Source organism: Bidens hawaiensis, unplaced genomic scaffold, assembly GCF_021521415.1.
Source record: "Bidens hawaiensis isolate Kalapana, Puna unplaced genomic scaffold, B.hawaiensis_p1.1 tig00011475_1, whole genome shotgun sequence".
NCBI lineage: Eukaryota > Viridiplantae > Streptophyta > Magnoliopsida > Asterales > Asteraceae > Bidens > Bidens hawaiensis.
The window spans coordinates 328,298-347,480 of record NW_027491898.1 but is presented as its reverse complement, the minus strand read 5'-3'; the positions used below and the strand labels follow the sequence as shown (position 1 = coordinate 347,480).

General features: G+C 35.6%; 5 protein-coding genes across 5 annotated transcripts in view; 4 read left to right on the top strand and 1 right to left on the bottom strand.

Moving 5' to 3' along the window:
- Positions 1-19,183, top strand: part of LOC143538119 (glutathione S-transferase zeta class-like) — a 275,556-nt gene that overhangs the window by 25,655 nt on the left and 230,718 nt on the right. The gene's annotated exons all lie outside the window — the stretch shown is intronic.
- LOC143538140 (uncharacterized) lies at positions 371-2,522 on the top strand. Its single transcript, XM_077031759.1, has 3 exons — positions 371-462; positions 1,248-1,411; positions 2,381-2,522. The coding sequence occupies exons 1-3, from the start codon at positions 378-380 to the stop codon at positions 2,462-2,464; spliced, it is 333 nt and encodes a 110-aa protein (XP_076887874.1). The 5' UTR covers positions 371-377; the 3' UTR covers positions 2,465-2,522.
- Positions 4,848-6,219, top strand: LOC143538139 (DNA-directed RNA polymerase II subunit 4). Its single transcript, XM_077031758.1, has 6 exons — positions 4,848-4,899; positions 5,024-5,132; positions 5,265-5,342; positions 5,706-5,739; positions 5,821-5,889; positions 5,996-6,219. The coding sequence occupies exons 1-6, from the start codon at positions 4,851-4,853 to the stop codon at positions 6,071-6,073; spliced, it is 417 nt and encodes a 138-aa protein (XP_076887873.1). The 5' UTR covers positions 4,848-4,850; the 3' UTR covers positions 6,074-6,219.
- Positions 7,542-9,145, top strand: LOC143538138 (late embryogenesis abundant protein 47-like). The gene is made up of 3 exons (XM_077031757.1): positions 7,542-7,675; positions 8,175-8,478; positions 8,957-9,145. Exons 1-3 carry the CDS (start codon positions 7,542-7,544, stop codon positions 9,143-9,145), a joined length of 627 nt encoding a protein of 208 aa, XP_076887872.1.
- LOC143538137 (uncharacterized protein At5g08430-like) lies at positions 9,956-16,143 on the bottom strand. Its single transcript, XM_077031756.1, has 7 exons — positions 15,430-16,143; positions 14,369-14,478; positions 12,130-12,189; positions 11,977-12,027; positions 11,782-11,852; positions 11,321-11,505; positions 9,956-10,596 (listed from the first exon to the last, which is right to left on the bottom strand). Exons 1-7 carry the CDS (start codon positions 16,088-16,090, stop codon positions 10,019-10,021), a joined length of 1,716 nt encoding a protein of 571 aa, XP_076887871.1. The 5' UTR covers positions 16,091-16,143; the 3' UTR covers positions 9,956-10,018.

Below are 19,183 nucleotides of genomic sequence, written 5' to 3'. Positions count from 1 at the left end.
CCACCACCTTGAACCAACACCGACGCCGTCGGCCTCACCCCCATCACCACCACCACCCCATCACCTCCTCTCCACCGCCTCCCGTAGTAAGTAGTTGAGGGACAAGAAATACATATTGGCATAGTTAAAGACGCCTTTTTGCAATTCTGCTATGTTCGTTTAATAACTCACCTGTTTCTACACAGTCACAGCAGCTGTTTCATCATCATCATCATCATCATCTTCTTCTTGCGATCCATTTCCAGCACACTCGCATTCAATTAAGGTATCAGTCTGCAATCTAAACAGATAAAAAGTAATAATCGGCTGTCATTCAATTCAATTAGGGCTTCTTTGTTATCATAATAAGCTGTTTTCATGAATTAGGGTTTGAAGAAATGGCTTTGAGGCAATTGCGGTTGCTGCCTTGGAATTCGACTGCGTTCTTCGCACGTTATTCCTCCAAGTCATATCCTTACCATTGTAATCACATTCACACACATGATTTTTGTTTATTGGTTTTGATGAATGTAGGTTTAGTGTTTCCAAAATGTTCTGATAGGTTTACGGAATCATGTCATCTCACTTTTACATCATATATCATATGCCTGTACAGAAAGTTAATGGAAATAGCTAGAATGTATTATCCTGTGTGAAAAACGAAGCAGTAGATTCGTAACTAAAACAGACCAAAGGGTTGAGCTATCGCAACGGTTATGTCAAAACGTAGCAACTCTTTGTGAAAGGGTGTGACGCCGGGACGCTTTAATTTCAGAACTAGTTTTTTGTTGAGAACCGCGAAGGCCCGTGTATTCATTCGTAGTGCATTGATGATTTAATGGCAGTGTATCACATTTAAAGCAAGAGGCACAAGTATGTTATGCGGTTCTCGCAGTTCTCAACATATTGTTGGTTCTGAAATGAACGCTCTTCTATAACTGCGTCAATGGAAACTTAATCAGAGAGTTTTACCACTCTGAGTTAGTCTTGAGAATCGTGACCACTGCGCATTGTTACCGTCATGGGCTCAACCCGCTGGACCCTATCCAGCCGTTGCCCCCTTGGTACACTCTGGTCTAGGAGCTTCGCCCATTGGCCCATTAGAACCTTAGAGGTTCCTTAGTGCCCGAATTCATAATAGTGTTTGATCGAGAGTGTACAGCACACCCTTCAACTTGTGTTAGTGTTTATTATGATTTTCTTATCTGGTCTTTTGCAAATTTAGTTACACCAAAATACAACAACGAATAACTGTTTGATGTTTGCAGTGAAAGTTGGGATACCGGAGTTCTTGAATGGGATAGGAAACGGTGTCGAGACTTATGCAGAAAAGCTCGAAGCTGAATTTGGGGATTTGCAGAATCTGTTGGTTGCTCGTTCTATGAAGCTCAAGAAAATTAATGTTGGAGGCGATCCGAAAGTTTGCAAACACGTATTGTCTGAATTTATTTGATAGTGAGTTAAGTATTTGCTTCATGGTTATTTTTAAGATTATGTTGAGTGGCATCTGTTTTGTGGATGCTTTTGTATTACATAAAATAGTGGAGTACGCGTGAGACGCTTAAAGGCATTTAGGTCTGAAAGCCAAAACGCAGGCAGCAATTTCATGTACGTGAGACGACGAGACGTTGCTCTATGTACAACCAAAAGCAGCCTTCCTCATCATGTAAACACTTCACAATCCTTTTACTGTTTTCGGTCAAAGTTGGTGAAAATTTATATAAACGAAAGTGATGAAGAATTTATGAAGGGTTTGCTTGATATGCAAGAGAAATGAGAGTGATGTAACTTCTGGTTGTAAATAAAGCTTATTTGGTTGTACATAGAGCAGCACCTCACTTATGTGATACATGCGAGTCAGCTTTTGGGACCAAAAAGCCTCGGATCATCTAGTGCTTTTTTTAAATCAAGATGTGTGTAGAATTATGGATATATATTTGCATTTGAATTTTTCTTGAATTATTTGAAACTTAAGTATTGTGATTCTGATCATCATCATCATCGTACTCAGTATATCCCACCAATAGCAAAGCTATAGTAGGGTCTGAGGAGGGTAAGATGTAGACAGCCTTACCTCTACCCCATAAGGATAGAGAGGCTGCTTCCAGTGAGACCCCCGGCTCGATAATAGTTTTGCATCAAGCCTTGGACATAAGGCACATAGCACTCAATCATCGGGACACCGGCTGATCGGTGCATGTACCCTTGTTTTTCGGCTATCAACGCCACTACATGATGCCTGATTAACCGTCCGTCACTTTTAACGTTATTTTCACGAGATTAGTAAAATAACGTCAAAATTAGTGCAATTTCACTTTTGCCCACCCGAGGGTTCACACATATATACATCATATGTGCGCACCGCAAGCAGGGCTAAAGTATTGTGATTCTGATGCAACAGAGAAAGCTGATATTGAAGTATGCCCACAAGTACAGGCTAGGACTTTGGAGGCCTCGAATCGAACCCCCAAAATCCAAAAAATGAGACTTGGGAAAGCCGTTTTAGGAGATTAATCAAGACGTTAAAAGTGTTTTGACAATAATTAGCAATCTGTTATTTTCAATCATTTTGTGCTCTACATGAATAATGAGAAACGAGAACTGGGCGTGCAAAAACTGTCTATTTTCAGTTTAGCTCTAGATTCTAGGACACCAATTTGCAGTTTGATCTGGTCTACAACTGTAGTCTTTTATCTTTAAAAGTTCATGCTTTTATTTGGTTCACAACCTTGTTTGGGACAGAACTGGTTTTAAACTAAAACCGGATCGGTTATATGTGTTCAAAACCAATAAAAATTATGTAGTGAATTGCTATTCTGGATCTGTTAGCATGTGTTGCGCATGCTTGGCTGTTTTGGTAATTTTCATTTCAGAAATTATGGATTTGTTATCAACTGTTAAAAGCTGTAACATGCTTGGTACTTGATTGAAAATCTATGAACCATGCTACGCTGGGTCTCTTGATAGAACCGGTTGTTGGGGGTGACAAAGACTATATGTTTTCTTAAAGAAATGTATTTTTTTTTTTTTTTTTTTGCATTCCAAGTAAAAAGATAAAATAGTCTTATGACGTTGACTAACGCCCATATTTATGTTAGCGATCAAAATTGTCACATACAGTGATAAAGCAAATAACGAGGATCAAATCTGTAATTATTTTACAAAACAAACAAGTCTAGGGATGTGTACGGTTTGGTCCGGTTATTAGGCAAAACCTAAACTAAAACCAAAGTTATCGGTTTTTTTGAATATGCAAACCATTCGGTTTCGGTTTCGGTTTTTTGGTTATTTTCGGTTATAGCCGGTTCTTTTTTTTCAATTATGTGTAGTCATTGCAAAAAAAAAAAAAAAAAAAAACAAAACAAAAAAAAAAATAAAAAATGAATATGATGATTTTAAGGTTGTAAGAGTGTATTAGAGTGCCACATACATATTGAATTCAAAAAACAAACATAGGCACGTGTTACGTTGAACCATACGAATACAAAGTTACTAGAAGTATAGTTTAAAATTCAACAAAGTTCTTAATAAAAAAACACTAAAAGTTTAGTCTCAATCTTCATTCATCATCTTGTTCTATTTAGTCCTGGTCTTCACCATCTTCATAATCGTTATCACCATAAATCGGTTCGGTTCGGTTTTTTTTTTTCGGTTTTTAAAAAATGGAAAATTAACCGAAACCAAAAATTCGGTTTTTCAAGAAACCAAAAATTTGGTTTTTTAAAAAACCAAAAAATTAACCGTCGGTTAATGTTTTGGTTCTGCCTTTTCAATTAATTCGGTTTCGGTTTGTTTTTTTGGTTTTCAGCTCACCTCTGGAAACATCCATAACCGTAAAGCATGTTGAAACTATGTTTCTATGAATTTAGGATGTGTATTTGATAATCATAGTCTAACACTTGATTATAAAACAGTGTCTTATATCCGATCCAATACACACTGGATATCTGGCATATAATTATCGTCAGGTATGGCTTCAAAAGCTCACACGTTGATATTTGTCATATACATTTCATTTACTCTTTTATTTTTATATAATGTATGGAAATTAGAAGTTGGTGAAAGGATAGATTATTCTATTGCCTAAAGCTAATAAACAAAGGTAGAAATTTAATGTTGATGGGTATGGTTTGGATAAAAATGTATCCGTATCCTAATGTTGCTAGAAAGGATTGGAAAGAAAGAAAGAAAGAGTTGTTTTGGAGTGTGTAATTACTAATTAGGGATTAAAATGTCAAAACATTATTATTTGGAGGACCTAACTGTGGTGTGCAAAATACATGGAGACGCAAGCTTGTTGTGTAACTGCAACCTCCAATATATATATATATATATAGCCTGAGCAGAGCAGCAGGTACATTCGTCGTCGGTCGTCGTTATTCTCCTGCGACTCGTAATACATCAATCAAGGTATGTATGCTCTCTCCTGTTCTGTTCAATTTCTTCTCTTTGCAAATTAGGGTTTCTTCCTTCACTTTACTTTAAACCGCAATTTGAATTCAATACAGCCTCTATCCTTTATATCCAATTTGCTTGCTATTTTATTTTAGGTTAAACGCTCTAATCATTCACGAACCACCGCATGAATACAATTCATTCCACAGGCACTTTAATTGATTCCACTTTTAGGTTTTTATTTCACTCATACCGTGATCATTATTATTATTATTACAGATTAAAGTACTAGTTATTATTAAAATTATTTTTGCCTATTTTGTATTTTAATAACTATAAACTGTATAATCATATTATTTGCTGCTTTTCCCACAATTTCGAGGTTGTGAATATTATTATCTATTGTATTGGTTTGGTTATCTGTTTTCTATTTACTTCTATTATGTTATGTTCACAGGCTCAACTTATCAGTCGATATGTCTGGAGAAGAGGAAGAGAATGCCGCGGAGCTAAAAATAGGCGATGGTACTACTTTCCCCTCTTGTTTTCTATATACACATTTTATATAATTTGCAATAACGAGACGGTGCTCTTTTTCTTTAAAAAAAAAATTAATTTCCTGTTACTGATAACTGCATATGGTTTTCAGAGTTTCTGAAGGCCAAGTGTTTGATGAACTGTGAAGTCGCCTTGATTCTTGAACACAAGTATGAGCAGCTTCAACAGATGTCTGAAGATCCAATGAATCAAGTTTCCCAGTCAGTATAAATCTTCTATTCAATTTATCTTAATCTTATTATTAAGACCCAAATACAATTTTTTTTAATATGATAGTGTTGTCTATTTTATTTTAATCATGGAATTACCAAATTTTTACACTTTTTGGTCAGAGTGTTTGAGAAGTCCCTGCAGTACGTGAAGCGTTTCAGTCGCTACAAGAATCCAGATGCTGTCAGACAAGTTCGAGAGTATCCTTTATTACACGCATATTAATTTTCTCTGTCTATCACACACACACACACACATATATATAGACTAATAGACATACAGTATGTATGCCAGTAGTCTGTATATGTATTTGTGTATGTGTGCATGTGTATGCATATGCACACACACACCTCACCTTTTGTCTTGGGTGTATGCCTTTTTTGTGCCTTACGCTACGCTGGGCGACAAGTGGGCCTGGTGTGCCTAGCTGACAAATGGGCCTGTGCGCTTAGGCGACAGTGGGCCCGGTGCGCCTGGGCAGAAAGTGGGCCCGTTGCTCTTTTTTGACTACTTAGATGATTTATGTAGTTAATCTAGTTTGATTTTTCTTAACTAACATTCAGATTACTGAGTAGATACCAGTTAGCAGAATTTGAGGTAATGTTCTCTTGACAATCGATGTCTGATTGTTACCTATTTTTCTTGTTGGTTTTGATTCTAAACATCATATGCGTGCAGCTTTGTGTTCTTGGAAACCTTTGCCCTGAAACTGTGGAGGAAGCAATTGCTATGGTCCCATCTATCAAGGTACTTTAGATTGTAATTCTAGGGATCATGTCTTATTATAAAGTTTTTAGAAGTTTGAATATGTTTTTGCAGTCGTTGCAAGTTTGATTTGATTATGTTTTTGCAGTCGAGGGGACGTGGACATGATGATGAAGCTATAGAGAAAATGCTGAATGACATGTCTTTGATTAAGAAGTTTGAGTAGTTTCCGTGTCCTGTTTATGCTCTCATTTTCAAAGGTTTGTTGATTTGGAGTGAAAGGTTTACAAACCCGTAATATGTAGTGATTTGTACCAAGTGCCTTGGACGCTGTAATTGAACCATCTACTTGCTCTTTAATGACTATCAATTGCATCATGTTTCTTCAGTTTCATAGGCATGCGACATAATGTGATGGATGATGTGCCAAATGCTATGTTAGTCTTTCAATACTGTACCGCTTGCAATATATAACCTTTGTGAGTGTTATATCAAAGCTATTTGTGAGTTTTAACTGAGTGAAATTTACTGGATATGTTTGTTTTGTAAGTCAACCGTAGCCTACTTATCTTGCACGCTAACCTTTTAGGTTAATATAATGTTGATAATAAGTACTGGCTCGTGGCACATAAGCAGACCTATTATGTTCATACAAAGTTGACAGTATTAGGTACCGGGTCGTAGCACATAATCAAGGGATCCTTGTTCTGTAATCCTTCTGACTTGTATCCAAACAAGTTCAACTTGAGCTGTTTTGTTGTTTATCAGCCGTGCGATCTCACTTTTGTCTTCCTGATCAACTCTCAACAAATGTATGCATCTTCCATCTGCTACCTTACAAATAGAAAGATGCCATAGTAGTACATTCTATACACGAAGACATCTAAAACCATGTATTTTACTTCAGTTTACTCATAACACACAAACACATCGTGTCACTAATAAACTCAAATCACATTTGAACCTTGACGAGTTTCACGTAAAAACGTCACTAGTAGATTTAAATCCCATTTGAACCTTTGATGAACTTCATGTTAAACCTTATTAAAAAAAGTGATTGAAAATGGTATTTAATAAAATTAAAAAAGAAGTTACATATTGATAGAATTACTTTTTTTTATCACTTTATACATAATATTGGTTTTGAAAAGAACGCGCATATTATAGAGAACTGTTATTCAAAAGCATAACCAATTATTATGTTAGGAACGGATAAGCGTAAATTAGATAGTGCATCAATGATTCATTGAGTTGACTACATGCATACTAACATTTTATAAAATAAGTTTTGATACCCATTTATATATTCAAAACCAAAACCAAATAAACTACAAGAAAGAGAGCTAACTTTTACATAATAACTTTTTTTACCAAACAATAACGTTAGACCACAAAATGATTATAAGTTTATTCTAGGAGAGAAAATCAGGGTAGACCACAAAATCCTAAAACATTGCAAACACGTAACATTTATTGGCTAAAGGAAGAAGACCAAGTCATACATTAGATCATTAGATATATAAATATATGATTAATGAGCCCACCACTTGTCAATTGTTAAAAACACAATAAAATGATATCATCCAACCCTTTGCCATTCACTTTTTGATCCTATTTGTTATATATCCTTAAATTCCATTTTATGCACAATCTAGAGGCAATAATTTAGGTAGATTAGGCAAAACACAAACAAAATGAGCCAATTACAACCTATGAAACCACAATTAGGGAAAGAAGCTCAAGATTCCCATGAAAACGTCGTCGCCCATGTTCAAGAAAATAAGGATCTCGACGTTCAAGTACACAAAGATCTCAACGAAGAAAGCCAGGTGAGTCGAGTTAAATATATACCTCAATCACACGTACCATCATCATGCATTTTGCATGGTCTATCTCATGCATAGAACTCGCATGTTCGTTAACAAAAGTTAGCTTTCTCTTTCATGTAGAGGGTGCTTTCAAAAAATTAAGTATTAGGTTTAATAATATATGTCTAAACAGGTTTAAAAACACGTATCGTGCAATATTAAGTTACACAATATACATTTACGATGCATGCGCGACAAAGATATAGATAAGAAGGTCAAAACCACGTTCTATGTAGGTTATGACCCCACACTCTATAAATGCTATTTTCAAACAACGTAGTTTTGTCATCCATAAATGACTAGCAATACAACTTGTTGTCCGTTTGCCTTCTGTATCGATGTAAACACAAGTTACATGTATCGATGCAATACAATAAGCTAGGTATTGGTATTGAATACGCACAAGTTACAACATAATTATTTTAACAAATGTTGACTAAGTTATGATGTTAATAAATTGGTAAAAAATGTGAAGGGTGGCAGGAAAAACAGTGAGCAGGCTGCTGCTGCATCATCAGGAGAACAAATGCTTAACCAAGGACACATCACCATTGGAGAAGCACTTGAAGCCACAGCTCTAACAGCAGGTAGTAGGCCGGTCGATTACAGCGATGCTGCCGCCATACAAGCCGCAGAAGTTAGGGCCACTGGTCGCACCAACATAGTGCCAGGCGGCGTTGCTGCGGCGGCTCAGTCAGCCGCCACTAGAAACGCTCGCCTTACACGAGATGATGAGAAAACAAAGTTGAGCGAGATTCTTGCGGTAAACGTGCATTGCTTTAGTCGATTTAACACTACTTTTCACGGGGTGGTTTGTCAAACCTTACACAAACATAAATAAATGTGCAAGACACGCGAATGTGATTTTTTGTATTGCATGTTTGACACAGACACGACTCGTTTAACTTGAAAATAAAAAAGGTCAAGGGCCATTTTGTCAAAGTCAACGGTCAAAATGGGTATTTTGATAACTTTTTTTTAACATATTACATCCTCAAAATTACAAATTTACAATTAAAACCACACATATGTAAACTAGACATTTGATTAGGATAAAATATTTGACCAGTTTAATTAGAGGTGTTTATTATCTGGTTTTAGTGAGGTTTCCAGGCCAAACTACTAGCCATAATGCTAGAAGCCGGCAAACCAAGCTGGTCGGGTTGGTAGGACCGGCCAAACTGGTCAAAACAATTCAGTTTCATGGTTTAAACGATGTTTTTTTCTTCAATATGAAACAGGAAGCAACTTCAAAGCTACCGGCAGACAAGCCTGTAACACGTAGGGATGCAGAGGGAGTCATTGGAGCCGAGTTAAGAAACGATCCGAACCTGACAACGCGTCCTGGCGGTGTTGCAGCGTCATTAGCTGCTGCGGCAAGGATTAACCAAATTAACAATGTGAACCAGAATTCCCCAAGAAAAGAATGAAGTTTGATCATGCTACAATAAATGTTGGGGGGCTTTTGTTTTCTATTAATCCTTTTAATAACAATTGTATTAAATGTATCTTGGTATTTAATGTATTGAATGACACTGTATATATAGTACACCATACGAAATTACAAATAGACAAGTTTGTTGGTTTTGATGACGATTATGACAGACGCTAGCCCTTTTAGATGCAAAACTAAGTGTTTTAAAAGCTACATTCAACACTCACGGTCGATCAACGGCTAGACAGTAGGAACAATCTGGCAATTTGAAATTATAGAAAAGATCAAACAATAGAGAACCACGCTCAGTTCGATTTTGCATCGGCATGAAGCTTTTCTTTAGTATTTTAGGCACAAGCATTAGTTGTTACAAAATAATATAATAGCTAATTTATAACAACCATACCACAAATCTCACGCATAGAAAAGCTATTAGCAGGGTCTAGGATCTAGATGGGATGTAGGCAAACCAAATCTCTATCTCAGACTCAAAGCACAGAGAGGCTGCTTCCACTCTTCCAGCAAGATCCCCGTCTATAATAGCTATTTTATAAAACTTGAATATTTCTATAAATCCTAAACTATTAAAAAATAAATAAATTTTAAAGGGTTTCTAATATAGGTTTATGAATTGACAACAGTATAAAGACTTATGAAGACTTGCTAGAAATCAGGAAATGAAGACTTGCCATTAACATGTGTTCTAGGTTTTCTGGATGTATCCGTCTTATTACATTAACACTAAAAAATATTAAAGCAAATTATGATCAAAGTAAATTAAAAAACCTAACTAAAACACAACTAAATTAAAAGAATCCCATGAAACATAACATAAATCACTAACTGCTAAAATCAAAATCAACAAATCCTATTTGCTGTGATTGCTAGAAAGCACATCAGTCAGCAAGTCAGCAGACTCGGGTGTTTGGCCTTCTTTCCATACCTTAAAATCAGACATGAAGTAGCCCGCATCACTCCAGCATTTCAAGTCAAACTGTGAAAATGGTCCTTGAATCTGACCTTGTGGGTCCCGGTAAAACCATTTTGGGCGAGCGAATTCATGCTCGTCTTCTTGCACATGTGTTTTTTCAACCACTTGCTCTTTATGTGTTTCCTCTGCGTCATCGTCGCATAGATCAATCACATTTGACATTTTGCTAAAGTCAACTGTTTGACCCGAGCTTCGAGTCTTGGGCATCTGCACGGCTTCCACCCACTGGAAGCCTGTTACGTGTTCTCCAGAACCCGTATTCTTTGTTTTGATCAAGTCAACTGTTTGACCAAAACTTATAGTTTTGGAGTCAACAGTTGAACCAAAACTTATGGTTTTGGGCATCTGCACGGTTTCCACCCACTGGAAGCTTGTTAAGTGTTCTTCCGAGCCCGGTTTCTTTGTTGGCTCTGCTTTGCATTCAACAACTCCATTAAGAACCACCACCTCATCTTCTGTATATAAAATAATAAAAACATTAGAGGTGTGAAAATTGACAGATGGGTCAAAACCTGATTTGGGACCTTGTTTTGTCTATTTCTATTAAAATGGGTCGGTTTTCGTCTCAAAGCGAACCAAAAACTCGGTTTATTTGGTTTTCACGATGGGCTCGGTATATAGCCATTTGGACTTGACAATTTTGGGCTGAAAAGAAAAAAATGGTCCAAAACGGTTTGGTTATTGAGTTCGGAGATTTAGGTTTGGTTACGTCGGTTGTTCCAGTAACGGTTTGGTTATTTTGGTTTTGGTTTGGGACATTTTTTTGTTATTTAATGATTAATTGATTATTACACATTTGGACCTAAAACTAGTGGTCCACACCATTTATTAATTAACTAGTTATACATTACTTACAACGGTTTTTTCTCAATTTTTTTCAATCCGATTCTATTCCAATCAGTTTGGTTAGTTTTTGTTTTTTTTTCAGTTTTTGGTTAATAGCAAAACAGAAACCGAACCAAAATTATCAGTTTTTGAAAAAATATAAAAAAAATCGGTTTTTATTGGGTTCGATAATTTCAGTTCAGTTACGTCGGTTACTCAGATTACGGTTCGGTTATTTCAGTTTCGTGCAACCCTTGTCGTGTTAAATATGATAAGAAAGCAATGCTCTTACAATATCAATCTAATTTTATTTAATAATAAGACAATGCTTTGTAATCAAATGTGTGTACATACCTGCAGCTTCTGAACCATGAACTAAGATTGGTGAAGTATCGCGCTGTTCTATATCATGTTCCTGATTTTGTGGTGTGGCTTCTGGTTCTAATAAAGCTGCAGTCACCTTTGGAACCTCGCTTAACAGCTTTGATTTCTCGGATGGTGTTTGCAGCCGTTTTCTTCTTTCCAGATACTCAAATAGTGTAAGAACTCGAGCGAGTAAAGGTTTATCAAGCATTAATAGATTATTTTGTTTTAGTTATTGTTTTATTGAATAATTGGATTATTATTTTATACATCTACGAGGACATGTGTTCTTTTGCATAACTATCTAAGCTATTTAGAGAATTGATAATAAATGTTAACTTTCCTTGGTTCCCACTGGTTAGCACTTAGCAGGGTATTAGACCCGTGAGTTTTATCTAACGGGTTCTCATGGTTACCAAATACAATGTTGATTATTTTGATAAAAAGGATATTCTTTGCGCCATCCTTTTTCATTGGCTCGGTCTATGAGGTTTTGTAGATGGTCAAGTTCTCTAGGAAGCCACTGTAAGTAAAAGAATAACAAGATGATAAACTGTTACATATATAAAGCTTGAGTAGTGTAGATGCATTAATATATTTATTATGCTATATATATGTTCTGATGGGTCATAACGAGCATTGCTTACATGGTTTATTATGTCTTCATGCAAGATTTGGGCCTTCTGTTCAAACTCTACCTACCAACGTACCAAGAAGAGTTTAATGAATTATGAAAATATTCAAAGATTATAAAAGCAGCCATCATGGTAAGTAACATGTTGAATAAGATAGAAACTTACAACAGTAGGCCTTTTAAGCAACCCGTCCTTAACCCTTTGACACAAATCCTCAACTTCTTCCTGCGAAAGAAATGACAATAGCAAAAATGTGCATCGGATTTAGTATATGGTAAACACATAGTCAAGAATATAGTTGATACACAATATACTTGTAAGTTGTAACGCACATTATCTAGCTATGGAATAAAAGTAACTAAATATATGAAAAGAAACAACCATCTATTATTAACTATGAATGGTTAACCAAAAAATTATGATAGTTTTATAACACACATGAGGTGACCCGTGAACTATGCTAATGGCTGACGAGTTGAGATCAAATGTTCAAAAACAACATATATATGTAGTCGTACAATATTTGTAGAAGCCATAGCTTAACAACCATCATATCTTTCACTATCTTGTTTGGTTTGAAAAGAAACAGAATATGATCTTAGCTTTTCCTTCAAAGATCAAGCAAGCTATGTTTTGACTCTTATTTTCAAGTAAGAGCTTGGTTGAATTGCTTGTTTACTTTCAACATGGACTCGTCATTTAACTTTAAAATCCCACATGAATCAAAGTGTTCTGCAAATCATCGCGTCCACCTAGCGAACCGTTTAATCCACAGCACTTGTTCTACAAGCATCATAACGAATACATATATGATATGCGTGTGTGTGTGTGCCTGTAATATCTTATTGTTTCCTTCAAAAGAATGTAATAACTTCTCATTCCATCTAAGCCTGGCAAAACAGGTGGGTCACGTTGGCGAACGGATCATGTTAAAAAAAGTATCAATTGAGCTCAATCAAAACGGGTCATTTTAAAACTTCCAGTGTGATGGCATCTCCATCAAACTAGAAATTTTATTTTGGTGCACTGTCATTAATTCATTATCATATACCTAACTTTAGACATATTCAGGTTCATGATGATTTACTCATAAAAGTTAGGAATATTGGTTTTAAATAATCCCAACTATGACTTATTGGTAAATATCAGTCCCAACTTTACACTTGCCTGTTGACAGTCCCAACTATTGGTGTATTTGTTTTTAACGGGTTGCGACTAACGGATGACTAACTCCGTTAATGATTTGCTGATGTGGCATGCCTAGTTGTCAAAAATGTGCTTTGTGGCAGCTTAGGTGGCAACCCCCAACAACATAACCATGAGCAGCACCCTAGATCTCAATAAATCCATCATCTTCTTACCACCACCATCTGCAGCTCCTCTACCTGTTTCACTTCTCGGCCACCCACTTCCACCACCGGCCACTGCCGCCACACCAGACTTTCTACCACCACCGCCGCTACAATAGATCTTCCGTGTTACAACCGCCTCTCCTCCAAGCTTTCTTCTACGCCGTCACCTGCAACCTTAACCACCTCTGCCGCCCGTCGCTGCCACTTGCAACCTCCGTCCCACCCTCTTCCACAGCCGCCGCCACCCGCAACTTCCGTTATGCACCTCTGCAACCTTCGATTTTCTTGAATCGGTAAGCCTTTGAAACTTGAATCAGTAAACTTTATATGCATTTAACAGATATTTGAAACTTGAATTGATGAATGGTGGGGATACATTGGTTGCCTGGTTAGATTTATAACTCGTGTTTGAGCTATGTTTTTGAATCAATATACACGGAATCATAACTCTTGACGTTTCGGTGGTGTATCGGAGAAATTTGGGGTTTGGTCAGCGGAACAAAACAAAAGCAACACACCAGCAGACTTATGAAGAAATGAAGCAATCGAGTTTCTGAAAAAGGCTAGGGTTTGGTGGTGGCGGGTGGTGGTGGTGGGTGAATTGCAGGGGGGAGAGAGAAAATTTTTATACTGAGCCACGTAAGTTGCCATATAAGCAATTTTTCGACAACTAGGCATGCCACATCAACAAATCACTAACGGAGTTAGTCATCCGTTAGTCGCGGCCCGTTAAAAACAAATATACCAATAGTTGGGACTGTCAGCAGGCAAGTGTAAAGTTGGGACTGATTACTGATATTTACCAATAGGGTATAGTTGGGATTATTTAAAACCAATATTCCTAAAAGTTAACACATAAAAAGCTAATATCATATCCGTTCGCTATTGAATTATAGGAAAATGCTTAAATTATGACAGCTATAAAACAATTTAACGCCCAGATACATAATTTAGCCAGACAACATAACCTGCAAGGTTTATAGAAACACATAATTCTATACTGATTTTTGAAATGATGAACAACTGCAAGTGCCATTGACTATGCAAGTTACCTTCGAGAAGTTATCATCCGACAGCATGTGTATAGATATGTCTTTAGCCATATTTGGAACCTGAAGGAGAACTTCATGCACACCCCCATTTCCAGGTTCATTTTTCACCCCTGCAAAATAACAGATAGCCCACAACAAGAATAAGGACTGATCCCAGAAATAGAAGGTTTATAGCTATCAGAATGATTAAACAACCTCACGATAGCAAATAATAAAATTGGCAATTACGATTTTGATAACTTCAAGTAATGATAACTTTGCCTCATATTAATAATAGGTTATTGATTAAACAATAGATGTTTCAAATAAAAACATGAAGGTACATAGGTACAGACGTTAAGATGCAAGGCTAGAAACAGGCCTAAACGAGTTCACGTTAAAATGAGTCAAATTTTAGTATGGTGCTTGTTGGGTTGACCTCAAAACACTTCTTTGGCCATTTAAAAAAATTTATAACAATTCTAGATTACATAGCATTATAAAAAAGCAATCTAGTTCATTAAATAAAACAAAATTAAGAGGTTGTATGCACTGAAAAGTTAACTCCGGGAGACTTTCAACTTGTATGTGCATTTAGGGTTGTTCAAAAAGATTGTGACTCTTAACTCTTTCGAATAAAGCTCGCTCGAAATGGCTTGAATGTCAAACGAGTGGAGTTGAGCCAGCTCGAGTTGTAAACAAGCCGAGCGCGAGTCAAAGTAAGTTTGGCACATTGGATCACTCGTTAGGTTCTCTTAGCTGGCTCGCTTAAATTTAAGCCCAAATTTACAAATTATAAACTTTGTGGTTCATTAATTATACGCTTAAAATATTATTTTTCTTTTCATATACATCAATATGCGTAAGTTTTATTTAAAGAATAGATGAGTTGACTCGACAAACCATGGAGCCAGCTCGAAATTTTTACGAGCAGAGCTCGAGCTAGATTCAGCTCATTAAGACAAACAAGTCGAGCTGGCTCGCCTTGGTGTGTAAAGAAACTGAGCCCGAGCCACACCAATCAGGCAGACTAGACTATATAGAAAGAATGGGACAACAGTAAATATAGAAAATCAATGCACCTGTAACTGGATGCAGCTGATGAGAATTCTTCTGTGAGAAATCCATAGGATCAGACTTAATCCTAATGTAACTACCTAATAACTTCCCTTCAATGCTCTCGGGGTGCATAACAAGCTCTTCAACTAAACTCCTTTTTAAATACAAAAGCTTTATATTATCAGGTATAATAGCTGCAAAACAGCTTAACCGGGCCTGGGTTTTCTTCTTTTGACCAGTTTTCTCTAAACTATAAAGTTTTTGCTTCTTGTATTTTAAGTTAACATCCTCATAATCATCTGAATTATAGAAATCATCATCATCATCTTCAGAGGAATCATTGTTCTCGGCAAAATGCATATTCAGCAGTTCGTGTATTTTATTTCTGGGAACTGTATTCTTACTAAAAAGTAAACGAAGCCTCTCATCACAAACAACCCGTTTCTTTTTAAGAGGGTTTAAAAGGTTGTAAGTATGCACGTATTCATTAATTATGGTCGCCACGTCATACTGAGAGAGCTTTTTACCGGTGTCTTTGCCAATTGATTGCAGAAATTCAATTAATGACTTGGAACCCCACCCGACAAACTCCAACTTCTTTGACTTCTTTCGCCTATGCTTCACAGGACTCGGTGTCTGATCATTAGCATCATCCACCCAAAAGAATCCCTTCCCATCTGCCATACCAACACCGCCCTTGATTGACTGTTACAAATTACAGTTCACAAGGCCATAAAAACTGCATTTCACGATAACAAACATCTCAGCAAACTAAAATTGCATTGAACTTAAAAGATAATAAACACATGCAGAAGTGCAAAACAATGACAAATTGGATAATCTGATAGGTTCCATATTGCAAACAATCATAGCTGATTAAAAAGATATTATAGTATATAGCTAAAAACTCAAGAGGTTGTGATGAGTCAATGCATAGTGCTTCTTCTAATTGATGCGTTAACTTTTGGCACTGTACGTTGAACATTTTGTTATTCAAGTTTTGGAATCTCGAATCTTTTAGAACATTTGGTACTAATTAGATGATATTAAATATTACATAATAGCTTTTGTTTATTTTGTATGAAGAATAGTACCAGTACCGCTATTTACTGAATTTTTTTGTTTCTGGTACCGGTACCAAACCGAGCATTTTCATCATAAGCATGTGTTAAACAAATTAATTTGCTATTAGAGCATCAAACAATAAACACAAATACCTAATTAGGTAAAAATTACAATAATCCTAACTAATTCAAAATAGCATGAAACTGAAATCATTCAACGCAATCTGTTTCTCAAAGCTGTAACACCAATACACAAACAAAACAACACACGCTGTATATTTATAATAAAAAAAACCCTAAAATAGGAAAAACACACAAACCGTGAAACTTTCGAGTTAGAGAAATAATGATTCGACGAAATGGTAGGGTTTGAGAATTTAGGCTTTCACGATCATTCACGGTGGCTGTAGCAGACGGCGGGTGGATGGTGATGGTGGTTTGAGGTGGCTGACGGTGGTGTGAGCCGGCTGGAGCTGGTGGTAGACTGGTGAATAAAATAATAAATTGGGAGTGTAACGTAATATAATATAATAATATGTCTCAACCCAAAATCTAATTATTTATTTATATTTATTTTTTTTTATTTTTTTCAAGGTTAGGTGTGTCGTTTGTCACATTTTTATCTCATACCCAAGCTTTCTCATATTTTTTTTTGATAATTACATAATTCAAAACTAAATAATATTATAATATGGCAGAACTCGTTTTTGTTTATAACCAGCTTCAGTTGACTCAACAGTTAACCTAATGCACATGACTTGACCCTAACTCGCTTATTCAAAACAACTCAATCGTCCGCTGCTATGCGTGTTTTCTTCTACATAATCTTTCATCAGTCAGACGCATATTCATAATCAACAAGGTTAGTCAATTATTTCAATTTTAATTCTTCCATCAGTCAATCCCTCTAAAGGTATGATCAATGTGTTATCTCCGTCCTTCCAATACCATTCATTGTATAATATATATTGCTTAATCTATTGTTATTGTTTGTTGATAGAAATTTTATTCGATTTACCAGTAGTGTGATCCTGGTTGATTAGTTAGGGTTCTTTTTCCTTTTCACTCTCTTCTTGCATGCCAATTACACGCACTTAGCTCTAATTGAAAAAAAACAACTTTGATTTATCCTCGAATTGGTATCTTATCCATGTATAGGTAACAGATGTTTGGTTTTACATAAATGTATACTTTTCTTACTAGACTGGTTTTGGAGTTCTGTAAATTGATAATTTCTTAAGTGCAATGCCAAAATTTGCGTCTTTTTTTTTTTGTAATATCCATGTGTAGTTGTGTAAATGTGTTGTTATCATTAGGTTACTTACATTGAATGTGCATTTGTATTCAAATTCATGTAATTATCTTGATTGATTGCATATGGTTTTCAACTATTTTGATTTATAGGTTTAATCGATTTAGGATTGTAATTGATTGTGTTTTGGTGCAGCAATTCGATTCCGATCTTCTTGTTCACTATTTGACAATCATGGCAAGGTTTGATGTTTATTTGTTCATAAGATTTTGTTAATGTTAATTATCTAAGCTTATTAGGGTATTTCTTTCATTGTTAATCGATTAAGGACACTTTGATTAAATATCAGTACCACTAATCTAATCAAACTGTCGTTTAATTTTATTTATTTTAGTTGTCAAGTTTGACTGTTGTGATATTTAGTAAGGTGTCTTAATTTTTTTGTCTGGATTGTTTATTAAATCTGCTATATGTATGTTTACAAGTTTCATTTGCTTCAACATATAGGATCATCCTCATAACTCTAAGTCCATACATAGTTGGAGGATCATTCTCATAAAATATTTAATGACAGTAATAACATGTAATAACGTATATAGTAAAATAACATCCTAAATTAATGTAAAATAGGAAACCAGATAATTTATTTAATTGCTATTACGAAGGATATTGGTCAATTTGGTGATTTACCACAATATTTGTCAAATCACACTTAAATGCTAAACCTACTATCCTGGCTAAATCATAGCGTTATTAATTAAAAAAAAATAATGATTTCTTTTATCTTTGTTTTGTACCACTCCAAGGGGAAGGCAAATAAAGAAAATAAAAAGTTACCAAATTACCTCTTATTTAACGGATAAAAATAGACGGGGTTAGAAAAAATACTAAAGTTGCAAGTTTTAGAAAAGTGAAGTAGCCATTTGCAATAAATTCAAAAACGGTACTAAAGTTGCGTAATTGAGCAAACGATATATACTAAAATGATGCTTAACTCATTTTATTAATAAATGAAGATCCGAAAGGTGTTGAAATTTTAAAACGAGTCGGGTTTTTGGGTTTTAAGATTAACGAATGTTACACAATATGCCGTTCTAATTTACGATATGCTAAATGGATTAAGTTATAGTTAACCAATTTGCATCTCTAGTCAACGATAAACTAAAGCGAATTAACGTAAGTTTTAGTTAAACCCATTGACACATTTGCTAAAAGGTTTGGGTCAATCTAAACAGAGATAAACATAAAGGACAATATCTAGAATTATGTCTTTCTCTTCTCTCCTAATTCATTTTCCTTTCTTTTCCCTAGTTAAATGAAACTTGGGAAGACAGTGTAAGAGTTGACGTAATGTAGCCAAAACCACTAAAAATAATCAATCTGAAATCATAAACCAATAATCTAAAAACAAAAGACCAAATAACTAACTAACCCCTGTTAATTCAAACCAAACTAACTGAA

Coding starts and splice junctions, on each gene's coding strand:
- LOC143538140 (XM_077031759.1), top strand. CDS start 378: ATGGCTTTGAGGCAATTGCGGTTGCTGCCTTGGAATTCGACTGCGTTC. Junction 463..1,247: donor CAAGTCATATCCTTACCATT/GTAATCACATTC, acceptor TGATGTTTGCAG/TGAAAGTTGGGATACCGGAG. Junction 1,412..2,380: donor ATCCGAAAGTTTGCAAACAC/GTATTGTCTGAA, acceptor CTGATGCAACAG/AGAAAGCTGATATTGAAGTA.
- LOC143538139 (XM_077031758.1), top strand. CDS start 4,851: ATGTCTGGAGAAGAGGAAGAGAATGCCGCGGAGCTAAAAATAGGCGAT. Junction 4,900..5,023: donor GGAGCTAAAAATAGGCGATG/GTACTACTTTCC, acceptor TATGGTTTTCAG/AGTTTCTGAAGGCCAAGTGT. Junction 5,343..5,705: donor GCTGTCAGACAAGTTCGAGA/GTATCCTTTATT, acceptor ACTAACATTCAG/ATTACTGAGTAGATACCAGT.
- LOC143538138 (XM_077031757.1), top strand. CDS start 7,542: ATGAGCCAATTACAACCTATGAAACCACAATTAGGGAAAGAAGCTCAA. Junction 7,676..8,174: donor GATCTCAACGAAGAAAGCCA/GGTGAGTCGAGT, acceptor TGTTAATAAATT/GGTAAAAAATGTGAAGGGTG. Junction 8,479..8,956: donor AGTTGAGCGAGATTCTTGCG/GTAAACGTGCAT, acceptor AATATGAAACAG/GAAGCAACTTCAAAGCTACC.
- LOC143538137 (XM_077031756.1), bottom strand. CDS start 16,090: ATGGCAGATGGGAAGGGATTCTTTTGGGTGGATGATGCTAATGATCAG. Junction 14,479..15,429: donor TCAGCTGCATCCAGTTACAG/GTGCATTGATTT, acceptor GTTATTTTGCAG/GGGTGAAAAATGAACCTGGA. Junction 12,190..14,368: donor CGGATGATAACTTCTCGAAG/GTAACTTGCATA, acceptor TTTCTTTCGCAG/GAAGAAGTTGAGGATTTGTG.